Source organism: Theropithecus gelada, chromosome 1 (genome assembly GCF_003255815.1).
Source record: "Theropithecus gelada isolate Dixy chromosome 1, Tgel_1.0, whole genome shotgun sequence".
NCBI lineage: Eukaryota > Metazoa > Chordata > Mammalia > Primates > Cercopithecidae > Theropithecus > Theropithecus gelada.
In genome coordinates, this window is record NC_037668.1 from 53,451,837 (window position 1) to 53,471,728 (window position 19,892).

General features: G+C 50.0%; 1 protein-coding gene across 1 annotated transcript; it reads right to left on the bottom strand.

Annotated features, from left to right (window-relative positions):
- Window positions 1-1,795: 1,795 nt before the first annotated feature.
- TRIM63 (tripartite motif containing 63) lies at window positions 1,796-18,848 on the bottom strand. The gene is made up of 9 exons (XM_025360271.1): window positions 18,549-18,848; window positions 17,496-17,668; window positions 12,452-12,620; window positions 11,561-11,656; window positions 9,687-9,920; window positions 8,939-8,961; window positions 8,513-8,637; window positions 4,384-4,455; window positions 1,796-2,375 (listed from the first exon to the last, which is right to left on the bottom strand). The coding sequence occupies exons 1-9, from the start codon at window positions 18,705-18,707 to the stop codon at window positions 2,365-2,367; spliced, it is 1,062 nt and encodes a 353-aa protein (XP_025216056.1). The 5' UTR covers window positions 18,708-18,848; the 3' UTR covers window positions 1,796-2,364.
- Between the last annotated feature and the right edge of the window lie 1,044 nt (window positions 18,849-19,892).

Genomic DNA, 19,892 nt, shown 5'->3' on the forward strand with positions numbered 1-19,892 from the left:
AAGTCCCTGGTATATCAGCCCCAGTGAATGCGCTGCCTCGGATTTGCCCAGCATTGCCTCTCTCCAGGCCCTTGGCTTCTTGCTCATGGAGATCCTGGATGCTACTGGGCCATGGTCATGAATTCATCCTCTACTGCCGGTGACTGACTTGGCCTTTCCTGGCATGAGTCTGGGCACCAGCCTGGCCCCCATTGTGTTCACTGAGGTGGAGACAGCAGCAGCTCCCCCACCCTTGTCCAACCCAACTGGACCATGGAGGCCCTGGCACCTCCCACCACTTCCAGACTCAACTGAAGTACCACCGAGTGTGGCAGGTGACCTTGCTCCCCCTGCAGCTGCGCCACCTGATGTCAAGGTGGAATGAACAGTATGGGAGGCAGGAGACAGGAAGGAGCCAGCAGACACATTTCTTTCTTTTCTTCTCTCAGATGAAGGACTTTGAATCATGTTCTGTTCTTTATGGCCTGCTGGAAACATCTCACATGACTAAGCAGCCAGCCCAGTCTTTGGTGAAGCTGTGGCCAGCTCAGTCACGCAACTTCTTGTACTTGCTTCGCTCCTTGCCTGCCTCGCTTCCATTTTCCTTCCCTCTGTTGGCCTTGGGAGTGTACCTCATAGGGTCTCAGAAAACAATACCCCAAAATGAAGGCCTCCCTTGGAAGCAAACATTTCTCTCTGACCTTCTCCTGCCCTCCTGTCTCTGGTTCCTTATTCTTCCCCAAGGCTAGCCGTAAAAACTACAATCCCTCTTCCCCCAAAACTTGCCGTAAAACCTAAAAATATTATTCTAATTTTCCCCTTTCTTTCTGTGTAAAACTGGCCATAGGAAATTATTTGACCTTTGTCTGATTGCAGGTCAGAAGACCCCCATCCAGAGAGAATCCTGCCCCATATGAGGAAGGAATGCTGCACAGAAAGACCAAAAAGAATCTCGACAGACAGGCCTCGCTGGGTTCCCCCCTCAGTCTATCAGCATTAGATCAGGCTCTTTTATCCAATCGTATTTTTACATGGCCATCCATACTTTGTTGAACTGAAGCCTAAAAATGGACAGTTTCTCCTGTATCTTTGGGTCTTCATTCTGAAGGCTCCTGTATCTAATAAAACCACGGTCAAATAAATTTGTGTATTTGTGTGCCTTTTCTCCTATTAATCTGCCTCTTTTTATTTATTTATTTATTTTTATTTTTTGAGACGGAGTTTCACTCTTGTTGCCCAGGCTGGAGTGCAGTGGTGCAATCTTGGCTCACTGCAACCTCTGCCTCCTGAGTTCAAGCAATTCTCATGCCTCAGCCTCCCAAGTAGCTGGGATTACAGGCATGCGCCACCATGCCCAACTAATTTTATATTTTTAATAGAGATGGGGCTTCACCATGTTGGTCAGGCTGGTCTGGAACTCCTGACCTCAGGTGATCCACCCCCCTCGGCCGCCCAAAGTGCTGGGATTACAGGCATGAGCCACTGCACCTGCCCAGCCTTATTCTGCCTCTTGTTGATGATTTTCAGTGAACCTTCAGTGGGCACGGGGAAGTCCCTATAACCTGCAACTAAAGCATTTAAAATTTGCCTCAGGCTCTGTTTTCTGGAGAACCAGAGCAACAACACGTTGAACCTGTTCTTGAAGGACCAGCTCAGGGCTGGCTTTCCATGGAGTCCACACTGGGAAATGGTGGTGTCAAGAACTCCTTTACTGGGACCTAAGCCTAGCCCTGACATTGCCTCCTACCAGGGGTCCTTTTCATTCACACCCAACCCTCATCTCCAGGAAAAAAAAGCTGAATGAAACCCCAGCTCCTTTGAAGAACAGGAAGAGAGCATTGTGCATTTATTAAAACAACATATAACACAAACTCAGTTACCACCCCATATGTCTGGGCTAGGCACTGAAATACAGCACATCGTCCCTGTGAGTGCTACCCCGTCCTCCCGCTCAGGAAAGGAAGTGGGCAGCTGTATCACCCTGGCTTCCTTCCCCTCTTTCTGACAATCGCAGGTCACCCAACGACCAGGCATTATTATACAAAAGTTCCTTTACAAAAAGCACCAAATTGGCATACATATACAAGTATATACAAAAATCACATTTTAAAAATGTACAAAATATTCCATTTTGCACCAATGTAGAAAAGTGTCCTGTGTGACTGTTTCAAGCACATTTTCAATTCTGGTTCAGTGTCTGCTGGACGCAGCAGTGAGGGTCCTACCCTAGTCCCTGCTCTCTGAGCAGAGAGAAGACATTACCTCCCCATTGCCCCTCCAGGGGCCCCGACCCCTCCCACCTGGGCCTGTCACCAAGATCGCTGGGCCCCTCCCCACCCTCTCCAGTCTCTCTGCATCTGGGGGGTCTCTCATTCATCCAGCTCCTTACTGGTGTCCTGAAATGAAGAAAAAGACACAGAGGCACGTGGTGAGACAGGGACTCAGGAGGATCCAAGGCTTACCAAGCTATTTTTTATTTAAACAGGAGTTTGAATAAAACATCAAATTCCAATTCCTCCTGGTCTCTTCCTTTTAAAACCAAAATGGAATTTAGCTGCCCAAACATTATGGATTTTACATCAGTACAAAACTCCAAAAGTCTACCCTATAGTTTTCAACTGGATTGGAATTTAGTTTCAGTACCTGTGGTTTGAAAAATAACATTTGCAAGCATGTGCTTATTAGCAAATGTCCTTCCTATGCACCAGATACTGTGCTAAATGATTATCTTATTTACTCCCAACTACAACCTTTTGATGTCAGTACTGTTATGCCCCCATACACAGATGAGTAGCCCAAGACTCAGAGAAATTGTGAACTGCTGCAATTCAGAACCCAGGCTCCTAATCAAACTCTGCCAGGCTGGCAAACTCAGATGCCTACAAGGGGCTAGCAGAAAACATGAATGAGTGAAGCAAGCAGAATTGATGGTGGTGGGGCTAGGCAAACTGGCAAGGGCATGTCCCATTTTCTTTTCTTTTCTTTTTTTTTTTTTTTTTTTTGAGACAGAGTTTCACTGTTTCACCCAGGCTGGAGTGAAGTGGTGTGATCTCGGCTCACTGCAAGCTCCGCCCCCCTGGGGTTCAAGCGATTCTCCTGCCTCAGGCTCCCAAGTAGCTGGGATTACAGGTGCCCGTCACCATGCCTGGCTAAATTTTGTATTTTTAGTAGTGACGGGGTTTCACCATGTTGGCCAGGCTGGTGTCAAACTCCTGACCTCAGGTGATCCGCCCGGCTAGGCCTCCCAAAGTGCTAGGATTACAGGCGTGAGCCACCGCGCCAGCATGTCCCCTTTAAAGGGGAGAGCCACTGCCCAGAGCCAGCACTCTGGAACTACAGGGAAGTTCAAGTCCAGCATTGTTTGCTTTTTCTAAACTTCCACAAGAAGGTGAAAATGCAGATTCTTAGTTGAAATCTCCTTTTTCTTAACCCTTAAAAAAGAAACCTAATTTTAAAAATGTTAGCAAGTAATTTTTTCTTTTTAAGAGACAGTGTAGTGTCCTTCTCTGGTGCCCAGGGGGGAGTGCAGTGGCGCAATCATAGCTCACTGCAGCTTCTACCTCCTGGGCTCAAGTGATCCTCCAGTCTCAGCCTTCTGAGTAGCTAGGACTACAGATATGTACCACCATGCCTGGCTAATTTTTATTTTTCTTTGGTAAAGATGAGGACTTGCTGTGTCGACCAGGCTGGTCCCAAACTCCAGGTCTCAAGCGATCCTCCCGCCTCAGCCTCCCAAAGTGCTGGGATTATAGGCATGTGCCACCACATCCAGCCAGTAATTTTTTTTTTTTTTTTGAGATGGAGTCTCATTCTTGTCACTCAGGCTAGAGTGCAGTAACACGATCTCGGCTCACTACCACTTCCACCTCCCAGGTTCAAGCGATTCTCCTGCCTCAGCCTCCTGAGTAGCTGGGACTACAGGCTCCTGCCACCAAATTCGGCTAATTTTTTGTATTTTTAGTAGAGACAGGGTTTCACCATGTTAGCCAGGCTGGCCTTGGCCTCCCAAAGTGCTGGGATTACAGGCGTGAGCCACCGTGCCTGGCAAACAAGTAATTTTTTTTTTTTTTATTTAAACACAGTGCTGGCCAAACAAAGCACTTCAATGCGCCCAGCCTAGCTCATGAGCCCCCATCTTTTCCCTCTGCTGTGCCATATTGCTTTCCATTTAAGATCATTTAGATGTAAAATGGGAGCATTTTATTATGAATAGTTTGGGGATTTTTTTCTTCTCTAAGGGTAAAGAGAACAGGACTTTACCCTCAATAGGTTTAAAGCATATGCTGGGAACAGGTCTCAGCGTCATTTCCAATGTCTAACACAGTGCTTTGCATATAGTAGGTACCTCGGGTTGTTGTGGAATGAGTGAAGGAATGAAGGAATGGAGGTAGATTAATTTCTTACCTTCCTCCTTCCCTTCTGTGGAGTCTTCCTCTTCCTGATCTTCTTCTTCAATGAATTCTTCCTCTTCCTCATCTGTGACAAAAAACACTTGTGTTAGGATGGGGCCAGTTCCTTGAGGAGTTACTTGAAGAAGAACCAGGCAAGAGAAAGCACCGTCTAAACCCCTTCCTGTGCCCAGTTGGGTCAAACAGCCACACACAGATGGCAGTGGTCTGGGAGGTGATGGGCTTGCCAGACCCACGCTGCACAGAGGCCCTGCTCCTGCAGTTCCCCGCACTCCGTCCCAGGGAGCCGGGCTCAAGACACTTCCTTGCTCCAGCAACAGCAGCTTCTATCACCCGCCCTGCCTGTGACCAGAGAGGGGGCTCTGAGGAAGCACACTCTGTGCTTCTGCACATCTCTCGGGTAGGCAGATAAACATCGCCTGGGGAGAAAAAATCCTCCTCGATCGTCAGGGATCAGAGTCCTTGTCTTGAAGGTAGCTACTCAGCCTATGAGATCTGCTTGTTCAGCAGCCTCTGTCCCATTTTCCTCATTCCTTAGCCTGTGGAGGGGAGGGGTGGACATGACGGGGAAGCACTTCTGGAGCCACCTCTGCTCTCTGAAGCTGAGCACCAGAGCGACAGTGACTCAGCTGCAACTCATGTCCCCACTCTTTCATCCTGAGATGTCACCGTGAAGCTTTAACAGGGAACATCTCCCTTCCCCGCTCCTCTCCCAAGCCACCTCCTTAATCTTTTGGGGCCCTGAAGGGGCCACCACAGAGTCAGAACATTTGTCAAGTGTATCTCCAGGCCAGGCTAGGTCGCTCGCGCTTGTAATCCTAGCACTTTGGGAGGCTGAGGCAGTAGGATCACCTGAGGTCAGGAGTTCAAGACCAGCCTGGCCAACATGGTAAAACCCTGTCTCTACTAAAAATACGAAAAGTTAGCCGGGCGTGATGGTGTGCACCTGTAATCCTAGCTACTTGGGAGACTGAGGCAGGAGAATCGCTTGAACCCAGCAGGCGGAGGTTGCAGTGAGCCAAGATCATGCCATTGCACTCCAGCCTGGGCTACAAGAGCAAAACTCCCTCTCAAAAAAAAAAAAAAAAAAAGGGGGGGGCCAGGCACAGTAGCTCACGCCTGTAATCCCAGCACTTTGGGAGGCCGAGGCGGGCGGATCACGAGGTCAGGAGATCAAGACCATCCTGGCTAACATGGAGAAACTCCGTCTCTACTAAAAATATAGAAAATCAGCCAGGCGTGGTGGTGGGTGCCTGTAGTCCCAGCTACTAGGGAGGTTGAGGCAGGAGAATGGCGTGAACCCGGGAGGCGGAGCTTGCAGTGAGCCGAGATCATACCACTGCACTCCAGCATGGGCGACAGAGCGAGACTCCATCTCAAAAAAAAAAGAAAATATCTCCAAAATGACAACCAAAATTCCAGCCAAGTAACTGGGATCAGAATATAACCCAGGGAGTTCTGTTGTTTAATCATTATCACAATGACTACTCTTAATAGCAGTTGCTGAGTACTTACTATGTGCCAAGTAGTGTGCTAAGTGTTGAATCTGCACCATCTTATAAAATCTTCACAAGAGTTTCGCAAGCCAAATGGCCCTCAGTAGAATCTGCATGGGCTACTTGCTAGCTGTGTGGCCTTGAACAAGTGGCTTACCCTCTCTGAGCTTTAAGTTACCTCAACTACAAAATAGAAACAGTAACAGAATCTATCCCATAAAGTTGTGTTAAATGATAAAACTTATGTTAAGAGCTTAGTGCCTAGGACATACAGAATATTCAGTAACTGGTGACTGTTGGTACTCTCTTCATTTTACTTATGGAGAAACTGAGGCTCAGGGAGATGGAGACAGAGTTTCACTCGTGCTGCCCAGGCTGGAGTGCAGTGGTGTGATCTTGGCTCACCACAACCTGATTCCCGGATTCAAGCGATTCTCCTGCCTCAGCCTCCCGAGTAGCTGGTATTACAGGCATGCGCCACCACGCCCAGATAATTTTGTATTTTTAACAGAGATGAGTTTTCTCCGTGTTGGTCAGGCTGGTCTGGAACTCCCGACCTCAGTTGATCCACCTGCCTCGGGCTCCAAAGTGCTGGGATTACAGGTGTGAGCCACTGTGCCCAGTGGACCCACTCTTGAATGTCTTAGCTTAGGGAAGCTGACAGTGGAGCAAGCAGCTCATCTACAGCAGTGGATGTCCCCAAGTCCACTGGTATCTCTGCTTTGGGATGTATTTTGTCCTTACCTATGGGGTATATCTGGAGCTCTGAAAACAGACTTAGCACCAGATACTGAAGGTTTGCAAGAGAGCGACACAGGAGGTGCCAAGAAGCTCTTTTCTTTCCCATGCCAGTCCATTTATAGTTCTTCCTTGTTCCTTCACCCTCCCCCTGTTCCCCAACCTCAGCTGGTCATTGGAGCACCATCTCTCAGACCAAGGCAACAGTCGGCAGTGTAGGATCTGCCCTCTGTTTCTCTGTTGTGTTTTAGCTGTTTCTCTTTTAGCTGTGCGACCTTCAGCAAATTAACATTTTTGCTTCCATTCAGTTTCTTCATTTCCCTTATTATTTTCACCCCTATTATTGTTATGATTGCATTGTTACAATTATTATAGGCACTCTATGGAAGAGTAATTATAAACAGAAATGAAGACGATGTTGATAAATTAAGGTGCCTGAGTATCACAGGTGATAGCATTAAGAAGCTGAAGCTGGGCCAGGCGCGGTGGCTCAAGCCTGTAATCCCAGCACTTTGGGAGGCCGAGACAGGTGGATCACGAGGTCAGGAGATCGAGACCATCCTGGCTGACACGGTGAAACCCCGTCTCTACTAAAAAATACAAAAAACTAGCCGGGCTAGGTGGCGGGCGCCTGTAGTCCCAGCTACTCGGGAGGCTGAGGCAGGAGAATGGCGTGAACCCAGGAGGCGGAGCTTGCAGTGAGCTGAGATCTGGCCACTGCACTCCAGCCTGGGCGGCAGAGCGAGACTCTGTCTCAAAAAAAAAAAAAAAAAGAAGCTGAAGCTGGCCGGGCATGGTGGCTCACGCCTGTAATCCCAGCACTTTCAGAGGCCGAGGCTGGTGAATCACGAGGTCAGGAAATCAAGACCACCCTGGCTATGGTGAAACCCTGTCTCTACTAAAAATACAAACAAATTAGCCGGGTGTGGTAGCGGGTGCCTGTAGTCTCAACTATTTGGGAGGCTGAGGCGGGAGAATGGCGTAAACTCAGGAGGCGGAGCTTGCAGTGAGCTGAGATTGTGCCACTGTACTCCAGCCTGGGTGACAGAGCAAGACTCTGTCTAAAAAAAAAGAAGAAGAAGCTGAAGCTAAGACTACCTTTAGGCAATAACCAGTACATCTTTAGGACTCTACAGGACCTTTCTGCATCAATATCTGATTTTTTGCAATAGCACCATGAGTTGGTCATTATTAGAGGGTTCACTTTTAACCTGATTTTTTAAATTAGAAAATAAAACTCAGGCAGAAGGGGGGCTTGCCAAAGGTCACACAGATAATAAACAAATGGCAGGACCAGGATTTAAACTCAGGACTGTCTGATTCCAGAGGCCATATTATTTCTACTGCCCCAAGAGGCTTCCCTGCCATGGATCCATTGGTAATTTATGAAGCAGGAATTCTGTACCAGGCACTGTGCTAGGCTCTGGGCTTATCAAGAAGGTGACTATACGATTTTTTTTTTTTGAGACGGAGTCTGGCTGGCTCTGTTGCCCAGGCTGGAGTGCAGTGGCACAATCTTGGCTCACTGCAACCACTGCTTCCTGGATTCAACCGATTCTCCTTCCTCAGCTTCCCAAGTAGCTGGAATTACAGGCATGTGCCACCACGTCTGGCTAATTTTTGTATTTTTAGTAGAGACGAGGTTTCACTGTGTTGGTCAGGCTAGTCTCAAACTCCTGACCTCAAGTGATCCGCCCACCTTGGCCTCCCAAAGTGCTGGGATTACAGGAATGAGCCACCACAGCCGGCCAGAAGGTGGCTATATGAATTTGATTGATACCTGGGGATCTTTATTAGTGTATCTGCCTCCCCATGGGGCTCAGTGGGAGGGATGCTGGTTTCCAGGGATCAGGCAGGCGAACAGACAAGTGGCACCACCAGCTCCTTTACCTGTTCCAAAGTCGATGGCTCTCAGGGCATCTGCTATGTGCTCTAAATTCAAAGTAAAGAAGTCCATGTTCTCAAAGCCCTGCTCTGTCTTCCCCAGCTGGCAGCCCTTGGAAGCTTCCACAATGCTGTGGGGGAGACAGAGAGAGAGGCAGGATGAGATCTCTGGGGCTCAGTGCAGGAAGGAGAGGGCACATGCCTTGCCCACACCCAGGGCTTCTACCCAGAGGCTCCCCTGGAGGGATGGAGTATTTCCTCTCCAATCTTAAGCACAGTGAGTGGTCCAAAAAGTCAGGGATGCAAAGGGTCAGGGAAGTCAGCCTACAGTTAGACCCTCCCAGCAGACCTAATGCCCAGGACGAGGCTTCCTGGACAGAGGTCCTGGTGGGAACTAGGGGCCTGGATCATAGCCTCTGGGGAGACACTGACCTTTTGATGAGTTGCTTGGCAGTCTGCAGGGGGAGACAGAACAAAGGATTAGGACTGCAGAAGAGGTAACCCGAGGAAATCAGCAAAACCAGTGACTGGACATTTGGTGCCATTCCCTAGCACAGTTGTGACCTGCTCCCCACCCCAAACTGAGCAGAATTTGGAACTTTTCCCTCTGTCTGTGGTCTGTACAGGTCTTGGTCATCTCCCTAGGAGCCATTGTCTTGACAGGAAGCTTGGATTCTAGGGGTATCAATCCAAAAACTCCTAAACCCTGAACTCCCCAATCCTAACCACCTTTTCATACCTAATGTCTAGCACAAAGCCTGGCCCACAGTAGAAGCCTAGAACATTTTTACTGAACTGAACTATGAAGTCTTATAACTGAGGCTTTTCTGTCCTCCCCAACAAGCTCTTTGAGGGCAGGGCTGTGTCTGGTTTATCTCCTTGTCTTCCACCTCAGTGCCTGGCCTACAGTAGGGGCTCAATTAATAGTCCGTAGATGGGACACTGTATTTTGCAGCTTACAAAGTCATTTCATAAATATCCTCTTATTTGATCATCATAAAATCAGTAAGAGGAAGGTGGGGGGTGTTACATGCCCATTTGACAGATGAGGAAACTGAGGCTCACAGAGGTTTAAATGACTTTTCCAAGGGTCCATGAGTGGTCAGTGGAGAAGCATAACTGGAACCTTAGAGCTGTCGAGTTGAACTGACCCCACCCAGACCCTTCTAGTCCTGCTCACCAAGAGGAAGGTGGCTCCCCCAGGCTCGTCCAGGGACTGGATGGCCGTCTCCACCAGCTTTGTGGACTTGTCCAGCTGTTCCTGGTACTGCTGGATGAGGGCCTCGATGAAGCTGAGCTTTTCCTCCTGCTCCTGCGTGATCCGCTGCAGCAACTCACTTTTCTTCTCATCCAGGATGGCATACAGCGTGTCAAATTTCTGGCTCAGCTCTTCCTTTACCTGGTGACTGTTCTCCTGAGGACGGAAGTCTTGCAGTCACATTCTGTAGGGTCCTTACTCCCTGTCCGCTACACTCCCTTCCTGGTACAGTAGCAAGGAATCTAAAGCTAGAAGAGATCTCACTACATACATCCCCACACTACAGAAGATGAAACAAAGGCTTAACAAGAAGAAAACACTCATCTGGCCTCACAGCTACTTAGTACACCAGTGATATTTGGAGGCTGATGCCTTGAAAAACAGCTAGCCCCTTCTTCCAAAATAGAGGCTCTAGGGTCACATGACATTACATATTCTTCCTTGTTCCTGCACCCTCCCCCTGTCCCCCAACCTCAGCTGGTCACTGGAGCATCACTTCTCAGACCAATGCAACAGTCACCAACGTGGGATCTGCCCTCTCTTTCTCTTTTTTTTTTTTTTTTTTTTGAGATGGAGTCTTGCTCTGTCACCCAGGCTGGAGTGCAGTGGTGCGATCTTGGCTCACTGCAACCTCCACCTCCCAGGTTCAAGTGATTCTCCTGCCTCAGCCTTCTGAGTAGCTGGGATTACAGGTGCACCACCACGCCCGGCTAATTTTTGTATTTTTTAGTAGAGATGGGGTTTCACCATGTTGGCCAGGATGGTCTCGATCTCCTGACCTCATGGTCCCCCCACCTTGGCCTCCCAAAGTGCTGGGATTACAGGCATGAGCACTGCGCCCAGCTCTCCGTTGCCTTTTAGCTGTGTTTCCCTTTTAGCTTTGTGACTTTCAGCAAATTAATGTATTTGCTTCCATTCAGTTTCCTGGGCCTCCTGTTTGTCTCAGATCACACTCTTCCCTCCCTTTCAAGACCAAGACTGGATTCAGGAAGCTCTGCATCATTTGGTCCTAGGAGAGGTGGAAAAACAGCTCGTTTCCTAGCACCCTCCTCAACTGACGCTCCCTTCTATGCTCTTTTCTGTAAAATGGGTGTGACAATAGCATCTCATCAGACCCAGGAGCCTCTCATGGGTTCATGGGTGATCAGAATGTTCCCCTCCTTCCTACCCTTCGCCCGACTCTTGGTCCACTAGCAATTATGACGACCCCTTCCCCTCATCTCATCTCCAGGTCCCTACCCCAGGTGAACATGGAAAATCATGGAAGCTTTTTTCCGGGATAGAAAAGTTCCATTCTGCCCTCAACACTATTCAAAGTGTGGTCCGTGGACCCAGCAGCTTGGGCAAATCCTGGGAACTGGCTAGAAATGCAGCTCTTATGCCTCATTCCAAACTGACTGAATCAGAACCTGAATTTCAACATGATCCCAGGGTGATTTTCATGCACTTTAAAGTTTGGGAAGTGTTGGTCTATAGGAAAGAACTGTGCTCTGAAAACGATTTGTGCTGAATAAACACTGAGAACTATTGATGGGACACTCCCTGAGTTCAGGGACCATGTCTGTCTGGTTCATTCCTCCATCCCCCACATCTTGGGTGGGGCCGGACACACAGCTGTGCTTAAGAAGCATTTGTTGAGAGTGGGTGAATGGATTAGTCCCTCCCCTGCCATTCCTGCTTGACCCCCAGGCTCCAGGCCCCAACCTTTAGCCACAACCCATGGGTGAGCCTTCCCCAGAGACCAGGCTGCCCTGGAAAGCTCCAAACCCCCAGGCAGAACTATTCTGTCCCCTCACCTTGGTCACTCGACAGGAGTCCTCCAGCTGAGTGATGATGGTCTGCACACGGTCATTCCCCGCCACCAGCATGGAGATACAGTTATTCAGTTCAATCTAGATGGGGGTGTGGGGAGAGGAGAGATACAAATAGCCTCAAGGCCCACCCACCGTGGCATGGCAGCAACCTGGCTCCCTCCCTCCCCTCTGTGCTAGAAAGAGCCTCCAGCAGGGATCTGGCCCCTCTTTCGGGTACTGCTCAGCTTCAGAGCAGAGGATATTAGAAAGATACTGTATCCCTTATTTAACAGATGAGGCCAACAGCAGGCAAGTGGGCTGCCCAAAACACACAGCAAGGAACTGGCAGAGGAGGGGCTTGCTTCTAAGAAAGAAGGGGAAAAAAAAAGAAATAGAGTTGGAGACGTCTAGAAGACAGAGACCTGGAGAAGAGTGCGGAGTGGGGAAGAGAGAGTATGGAAAGGGGGTGGCTACTGCTGACTGCACGGACAGGGTGGCAGGCCCCCACAGGCCCAGGGCCCCAGCGAAAAGGCTCTAAGCTGCCTCCTGCTGCTGGGGAATGCGAAGTCTAGGAGAAGAGGTGAGAGGCACAGGAAGAGGTGTCTGGGGGATGGAGAAGCCGTGGCCCGAGAGGACCCCAGTGGCCTGGCTGGGGCGTCTGACCGTTCCCCTCTGGCCACAGCCAGGTGCTCTCGAGTGGCTCTAAGTATAACCATGAGCTCAGCTTCCTCCCCCAAGGAGGGCCAGGGCTGCTGTCCCTGTGGCCTGGGAAGTCCCTCCAGAGGGACTATTCCTGAAAGGCCGGATCAGCAGATCTACAGGGATCAAATCTGCCTCCTGAATCATCCTGCCCAGCAGGCCCAGGCTGGGGGTAAAAGTGGCTGGAGCCAGTACCTTTTGTCCCTGGAAGACACTCTGCAATGGGGCCACCTCGCAGGCCTTGTGAACCCCAAACACCTTGCACATGGAGCAGGTGGGCACCTCACACGTGAGACAGTAGATATTGATTTTCTCATCTTCGTGCTCCTTGCACATGGGGTGACTGCCCTTCTGCAGCGGCCGACTGCAGTGGAGAACAGTCACAAGTCATGGGGGTCCTGTGTCCTGCATCCCCCTCCCCAGCTCCAATGCACCAGTCGCAGTTACTGGGGAGGTTGAGGCGGGCGGATTGCTCAGCCCAGGAGTTCAAGGCTGCAGTGTGTCTGTGAATCTCCAGATTTATGCCCTGGGCTCTCAGTGTTTGGTTGCCCTAAAATCTTTTCATCCTCTGGGGATCAAGGACTTGGGAAGCCAATGACACCAAATCTGTCCCCACATCCTAAGATGGAGTTAGCCTGAGGCTCTGCCACTGCAAAGGACACAGAAAGGGCCATAGAATTCCAGAGAGTCAGACCTGGAGATGTTTTAGAGAAGAGGAAACTGGGCTCCAGAAAAGTGAACTGACTCGTGCAAGGTCACACAGCAAGTAAGGGCAGAGGAGGCTAGAGTTCGGTTGCTCTAATTATAGTCACCTTAGCTTTGGTTACTGCAGACTGGGCTCTGAGCTAAGAAATTTATACTGATGGCCTCATTTAATTCTATATTTAATCCACCAGACTGTAACCTCCATCAAGGTAGGGAAACTTGCTTGTTTTCTTCACCCCTGAGCCTACACTGTACAGTGCCTGGCATAGAGGAGGTGGTAATTAAACAAAGGTAGAAAGAATAAATCAATAAGGCTGGGCGCAGTGGCTCACGTCTGTAATCCCAGCACTTTGGGAGGCCGAGGTGGGAGGATCACCTGAAGTCAGGAGTTTGAGACCAGCCTGACCAATATGATGAAACCGTGTCTCTACTAAAAATACAAAAAATTAACTGGGCATGGTGGCGTGCACCTGTAATACCAGCTGCTCGGGAGGCTGAGGCAGGAGAATCACTTGAACCCAGGAGGCAGAAGTTGCGGTGAGCCGAGATCGCACCATTGCACTCCAGCCTGGGCAACAAGAGCAAAACTTCGTCTCAAAGAAAAGAAAAGAAAGAATAAATCAATAACTAGCATAGGAGTCAATAATATTCACCATCTTGAATTTCTTAAGATTCTCCATAAAGAAAATTTTTTTAAAAAAAGAATATTCACCACAGAGTCAGTCATACCCTCTCTTTCTCTTAGCTTCATCACTTTCTAGCTGTGTGGCCTTGGATAAACCTCCGACACTCTCTGAGTCATGAGGTTGCCCCTGAGGCTCAGAGAAGGAGCAGTGTGTATGCCCCATGTCATGGTGACTGGTGAGTGGGTAGCCCAGGGCTGTCCAACAGCCCAGCACAAGCCTAACTTCTAGTCCAGAGATTCTTCCAAGGGCCCACGTGTCTTCCTTTACTTTCTCCTGTAACATATATGCTTAGAACTACCTTTCTTTCTTGAGACCTTCCAACCTGTTATTTGTGCTTCTCTTGGGACATCAGTCATTTCCTAACCTAGATTCATTGGGGTTTGGGGGGGATTTTTTTGTTGTTGTTTTCTTTTGATTTTTTGCCCAGGCTGGAGTGCAGTGGTATGATCTCAGCTCACTGAAACCTCTGCCTCCCGGATTCAAGCAATTCTCACACCTCAGCCTTCTGAATAGCTGAGATTACAGACGTGCACCACCATACCCAGCTAATTTTTGTATTTTTAGTAAAGATGGGGTTTTACCATGTTGGCCAGGCTAGTCTCGAACTCCTGGCCTCACATGATCCTTCCACCTTAGCCTCCCAAAGTGCTGGGATTACAGGCATGATCCCCTGCACCCAGTTTTTTTTTTTTTTTTTTTTTTGAGACAGGGTCTCACCGTATTGTCCAGGCTGGAGTGCAGCAGCAATTCACAGACACACTGCAGCCTTGAACTCCTGGGCTGAGCAATCCTCCTGCCTCAGCCTCCCCAGTAGCTGCAACTGGTGCATACCACCATGCCTGGTGTAGATTCGATTTTTTTAGTCTTCTGTCTCCAGCTAGACTATACACTCATTGAGAGCCAACACTACCTTCGATTCCCAGCCCCGAACAGAACAGGCATCTTGCAAATGTCATGTCAAATGGTGACTGTCTCCATCAGTGTCAATGCCTCACCTCCAAACAGCCTTACATGACTGATCGCACACTGGGCTCTACTGTCCTCTTAAGTTCTTAAATAAACCCCTTTCCAGGCTTGTCTTTTTGCATCTTTTACCCCAGGGTCCTTATGCTGGCAGGGGTCTGCCATTGCCACCTGCCTCCATCCCCTTATAAAGGGATGGCAGGGAATGCAGAGGTGAGGCAAGAGCCTGAGGGTCTGGTTCCTCCCAGATGCCCACCCTCTCAAGCTTCGACTTTGGCATCGGGGTTCATATCCAGATTGTTCTTCCACATTCATTTTTGTGATTCTGGACAAGTGATTTCACTCTCTTGCCTGGGATTCCTCCCAGAGCTACTGCAATCATGGTAGAAATTGTCTGTAATGAATGTGGAGTGCCCGGCACAGAGCAGACCCTCAATAGAGGGCAGCTGTCGTTGCCATTCAACTATGCGGAAAGGCCTCAAAGGTTCACACACAACACGCTCTTCATAGGTCGGCACTGGGTGGGCTAACATTGGTGTGGAATTGATTTTATTATTCCTTATGATCAACAATATGTTTGCATTTTGTAGTGTTGCACTCTAGCAACATGAGAAGCAATCTAGCACAGTAATTAAGAATATTCACTGGCCAGCCGGGCATGGTGGCCCATGCCTGTAATGCCAGCACTTTGGGAGGCCAAGGCGGGTGGATCACCTGAGGTCAGAAGTTCAAGACCAGCCTGGCCAACGTGGTGAAATCCTGTCTCTACAAAAAATACAAAAATTAGCTGGGTATGGTGGTACATATCTGTAATCCCAGTACTTTGGGAGGCCAAGGAGGGCAGATCACCTGAGGTCAGGAGTTTGAGACCAGCCTGGCCAACGTGGTGAAACCCTGTCTCTACTAAAAAACAAAACTTAGCTGGGCACGTTGTCACATGCCTGTAGTCCCTGCTACACAGGAAGCTGAGGCAGGGGAATCGCTTGACCCCAGGAGGCGGAGACTGCGGTGAGCCAAGATCGCACCACTGCTCTCTAGCCTAGGCGACAGAGCAAGACTCTGCCTCAAAAAAAAAAAAAAAGAAAATTCCCACACCCTCTCTTTCTTAGCTCTACCACTTGCTAGCTGTGTGGTCTTGGAAAAATCCCTTGTCCTCTCTGAGCTTCAGTTTCCTCATGGTAAAATGGAGACGGGAATGCCTTCCCGGGTTACTATAAGAAATAGATAGGGAAAATGCCTGAAAGTACTTCATACAGCGCCTGCACACAGTAGGTACCCAATAAATAGTTGATACATTAATCATTTCCCATTAATATCTTATTTGACAGCCACAATAACAGATCTTACTGTTTCTGTTTGCAGACAGAGGAAATGAAACTCTAAAGGCTTACCCAAGATGGTACAGTACATCAGTCACAGAGGCTGACTAGCAAGCACAGTTCCCCAGGCCAGGGCTTTTTACCTGAGATCTGGTCTGTCACCTTCCCTTGGACCGGGCAGTGCTTACAGGCAGATGCTTGGTGAAGGTTTTAGACCTTAAAGGCTGTGAGGTCAGCACTCCTGGAGTCTTACCAGGATGTCCTGGTTTGTAAAGATCTTTCCTGTAGCTGTGTCTCTCCCAAATTTTTGTGGTGTGTGTGTGTGTGTGTGTGTTTAAATGGAGTCTCACTCTGTCACCCAGGCTGGAGTGTAGTGGCACGATCTCTGCTCACTGCAACCTCTGTCTCCCTGGTTCAAGCAATTCTCCTGCCTCAGCCTCCTAAGTAGCTGGGATGACAGGCATGTGCCACCACGACCGGCTAATTTTTGTATTTTTAGTAGAGATGGGATTTCACCATGTTGGCCAGGCTGGTCTCCAACTCCTGACCTCAAGTGATCCACCCACCTTGGCCTCCCAAAGTGCTGGGGTTACAGGCATGAGCCACTGCGCCTGGCCTCCTAGTTTTTTTGTCTGTTTGTTTGAGGCAGAGTCTCACTCTGTCACCCAGGCTGGAGTGCAGTAGCACGATCATGGCTGTGCAACCTTGACCTCCCTGGCTCAACAATTCTCCTGAAGAGCTGGGACTGCAGGCATGCCCCACCACGCCCAGCTAGTTTTTAACCTTTGTAGAAACAGGGTCTCCCTATGTTGCCCTGACTGGTCTTGAACTCCTGGCCTCAAACAATCATCCCACCTTGGCCTCCCGGAGTGTTGGGATTACGAGCGTGAGCCACCACACCTGGCCCTCTCTCCCCAGTTTAAGGCTAACCCTGCACAACCTCCACCAGTCACACATTCTGCCTCTGAATGAGCTGCTATTTTATTAGCAGGGAGACTCAGAGCTAGATCAACTGGGCCAGCTCCCAGCTCTTTCACTTTCCAGCTGGAAAACCTTAGCTAATTGACTTCACCTCTTGGGCCTCAGTTTCCTCACCTGTGAAATGAGGATAATAAAGTCATGCCTGATTCACAGAGTTATTGGAAGGTACTAAGATGAAGCATTCCCCATGCCTGACAGTTCCTCGTGGCACACAGGAAAGTAGCTATTGCTGTCCTTATAGACAACCTGGCTGTTTCTCACTGGGCATTTTCTCTGCTGACTGGAGCCACTTAGCTGGCCCCAGGGCCTTTCTCTCCCTCTCACATCTCATCTTTCCCCCAGTCTCTGTCTTGGTATCGCCTGGAAGGGCAGCCTAATGTCTGGACCCCTTCCCATCCGCTGAGTGATCCTGAGAGCCGAGTTGGGGTGTATGGGTCTCCAATCCTGTCTCTGAACTGGCTTGTGTAGCTAGTCCAGCTAGAGGCCTGGATCCTGAGCAGATGAAGGAAGGGGAAGGAGCTTGGGGGAGCTGGGCACAGCATGGCTGAGAAGGAGGATGGGTCCCCAGCAGGCATGAGAACCGACCTGGAGCACTCCTGTTTGTAGATGTCAATGATGTTCTCCACCAGCAGGTTCCTCTGCAGGCCGTACACTCCGTGACGATCCATGATCACCTCATGGCGGCAGGTGGGGCAGCGGAAACGGCCTCCAGACATGGATACCGAGCTGCCCCGGCCGGTCCAGTAGGGATTTGCAGCCTGCAGGTGGCAAAGGTCAAGGTGAGGCCTGGGCTCCCTCCTCAGCCCTTCCCCTTTCTAATCTCCTCTTATCCTTTCCTCTGCCTGCCCCAACCACCCCAGTCAAACCTAATGACCTGGAGCTCCGCAGGCTGCGATGAGAACCAGTCCTCACATACAGAGCACCTGAGATGCAGCTAAGCAATCGTCAGGATGGGGAGGCAGGAGACCTGGCTTCAAGTCATGTTAATTCTCTGAGTGATTTTGGGCAAGCAACCTTATCTCTCTAAGCCTCAGTTTGCCCACTTATGAAATGGGTATTACAATGAGAGCAAGCTCCTAAGGCTGCTACTTTAAAGATAATATCGTGAAAGAACATTTTGTAAAGTGTCCCTGGGGAATCTCGCATCCTGCCTCCCAGCCAGGACACCTACCCCCTTCCTTTCTTGGGGATTTGGAGCCCCTTCTGTCCCCATATTGTAGGGAACAGCCTCGAAAGGGAAGACGCCTCTACTGCCCACTGCCTCCCCGACACCCTCCACCCAAAGCTCTGGGCCTCTTGCCACCAGGACCTGGCTCCAGCCCCAGGGGTCTGGTTTCTCTCTCCTGTCCCTGCCTTCCCCGCTTATCACTTGAGGCATTTGACTCTTGATTGGAGAGTCAACAGCAGTGCTCAGGGCAGGGGGGGAGCTGTGGGCAGGGTGGGGAGGGGAAACGCGTCATGGAGAAGAACTGCAACAGCCAGAGCTGCCTCCCATCCCCTCTCAGCCCTGTCTAGAGGCCTCTGCAGGGGTTCACTTCCAAGGGAAAAGAGTTAGAAGGCTAAGGGAGAAGAAGGGCTTCATTCGGGAAGCCGAGTAGCCACCTGGGACCCCTGGATGAGGCTGCACCTGGCACTGACCTGGAAGATGTCATTGGCACACTTCCGGCACAGGTTGTGCTGGCACGGCAAGATGACCACTGGCTTGGTAAACATCTCCAGGCAGATAGGGCAGATCAGCTGCTTCTCCAGGTTCTCCATGGGGTTCCCATCCTGGATCAGGCTCGACTTATAATCCATTCTGTGGGCAGGAGTGAGAGCCGCGCCTAGCTGCCTCCTCTACTGACTTTGCTCTAAGTAGACCTGGGGAGTCTTGCCTTTGTCACGAAACACCAGGTCGGATCCTGTTGGCTTCCTTCTCCTGGTGCCCGAATTCTGTCTTGGTCTGAGGCCCCTCTGATATTTATAGCTAGATCTTGGTCACATGAGCCCCAGGAGGGGACCAGCTGAGCATTCCGATGCCAAGCGGCTGGTGGGGCTTGAGTTTCCTCCAGGCCTGAAAGACTGGCCCTCTCGAATCACATGCAGGGATGAGCAATCGCTGTTCTTCTGGGACGGGGGTCATAAACAAGAACAGCCTGTTCAGAGGCAGGCTTAGGGGAAGACTGGGTACCCAGAGCTTCCTCCAGAAATTGGTCTCCCCCCAGCACCAGGCTAGCGGGTCAGGGATAGGACCCAGCAAGTGAGCCACTGGGATTCAAAGGGTTAATAGCCAATGCTATGATGAAAATGTCGAACATTTTTCTGAGTACTGGTGTACATCAGGTAACTAATATACATCACAACATGACAGATGGATGAGTGATTTGTTTCCCTGCCCTGAGAAACTCACAGCCCAGGAAGGGAGATAGAAAGTATCGTGCAGTGGTGCAATCTCTGCTCACTACAACCTCTGCCTCCCAGGTTGAAGCCTCCCGACCCCAACCCCCTCCCAGCCCCGCTCAACCCCCCACTGACCTAAATCAATTCCATCCCCTCTTCTGGAGTCCTGGGCAGTTCCTAGACGGAAGGGTCAGGCAGTCCCTCTCTCTGAGCTCATCCCTCTGCCTCGACCTCAGCACAGCATTTTGCTGGAGACAGTGGAGACCCCCACCCCAGGCAGCCCATCCTCCATCCCTTGGCCACTTATTTCACTCAGTGCTGAAAGGCCTCCCTTGAAACGCAGTCCAGTCCCCTCATCTTATAGATTTTGAAATGGGACTAGAGAAGAAAAGGATTATATTCAAAGTCAATTAGAAAGTAAGTGACAGCTGGGTGTGGCGTCTCACACCTGTAATCCCAGCACTTTGGGAGGCTGAGGCAGGTGGATCACGAGGTCAGCAGTTCAAGACTAGCCTGGCCAACATGGTGAAACCCCATCTCTACTAAAAATACAAAACTTAGCTGGGTGTGGTGGTGCGAGCCTGTAATTTCAGCTACTCGGGA

Coding starts and splice junctions, on each gene's coding strand:
- TRIM63 (XM_025360271.1), bottom strand. CDS start 18,707: ATGGATTATAAGTCGAGCCTGATCCAGGATGGGAACCCCATGGAGAAC. Junction 17,669..18,548: donor GTGCCAATGACATCTTCCAG/GTCAGTGCCAGG, acceptor TGCCACCTGCAG/GCTGCAAATCCCTACTGGAC. Junction 12,621..17,495: donor TACAAACAGGAGTGCTCCAG/GTCGGTTCTCAT, acceptor TCTCCACTGCAG/TCGGCCGCTGCAGAAGGGCA.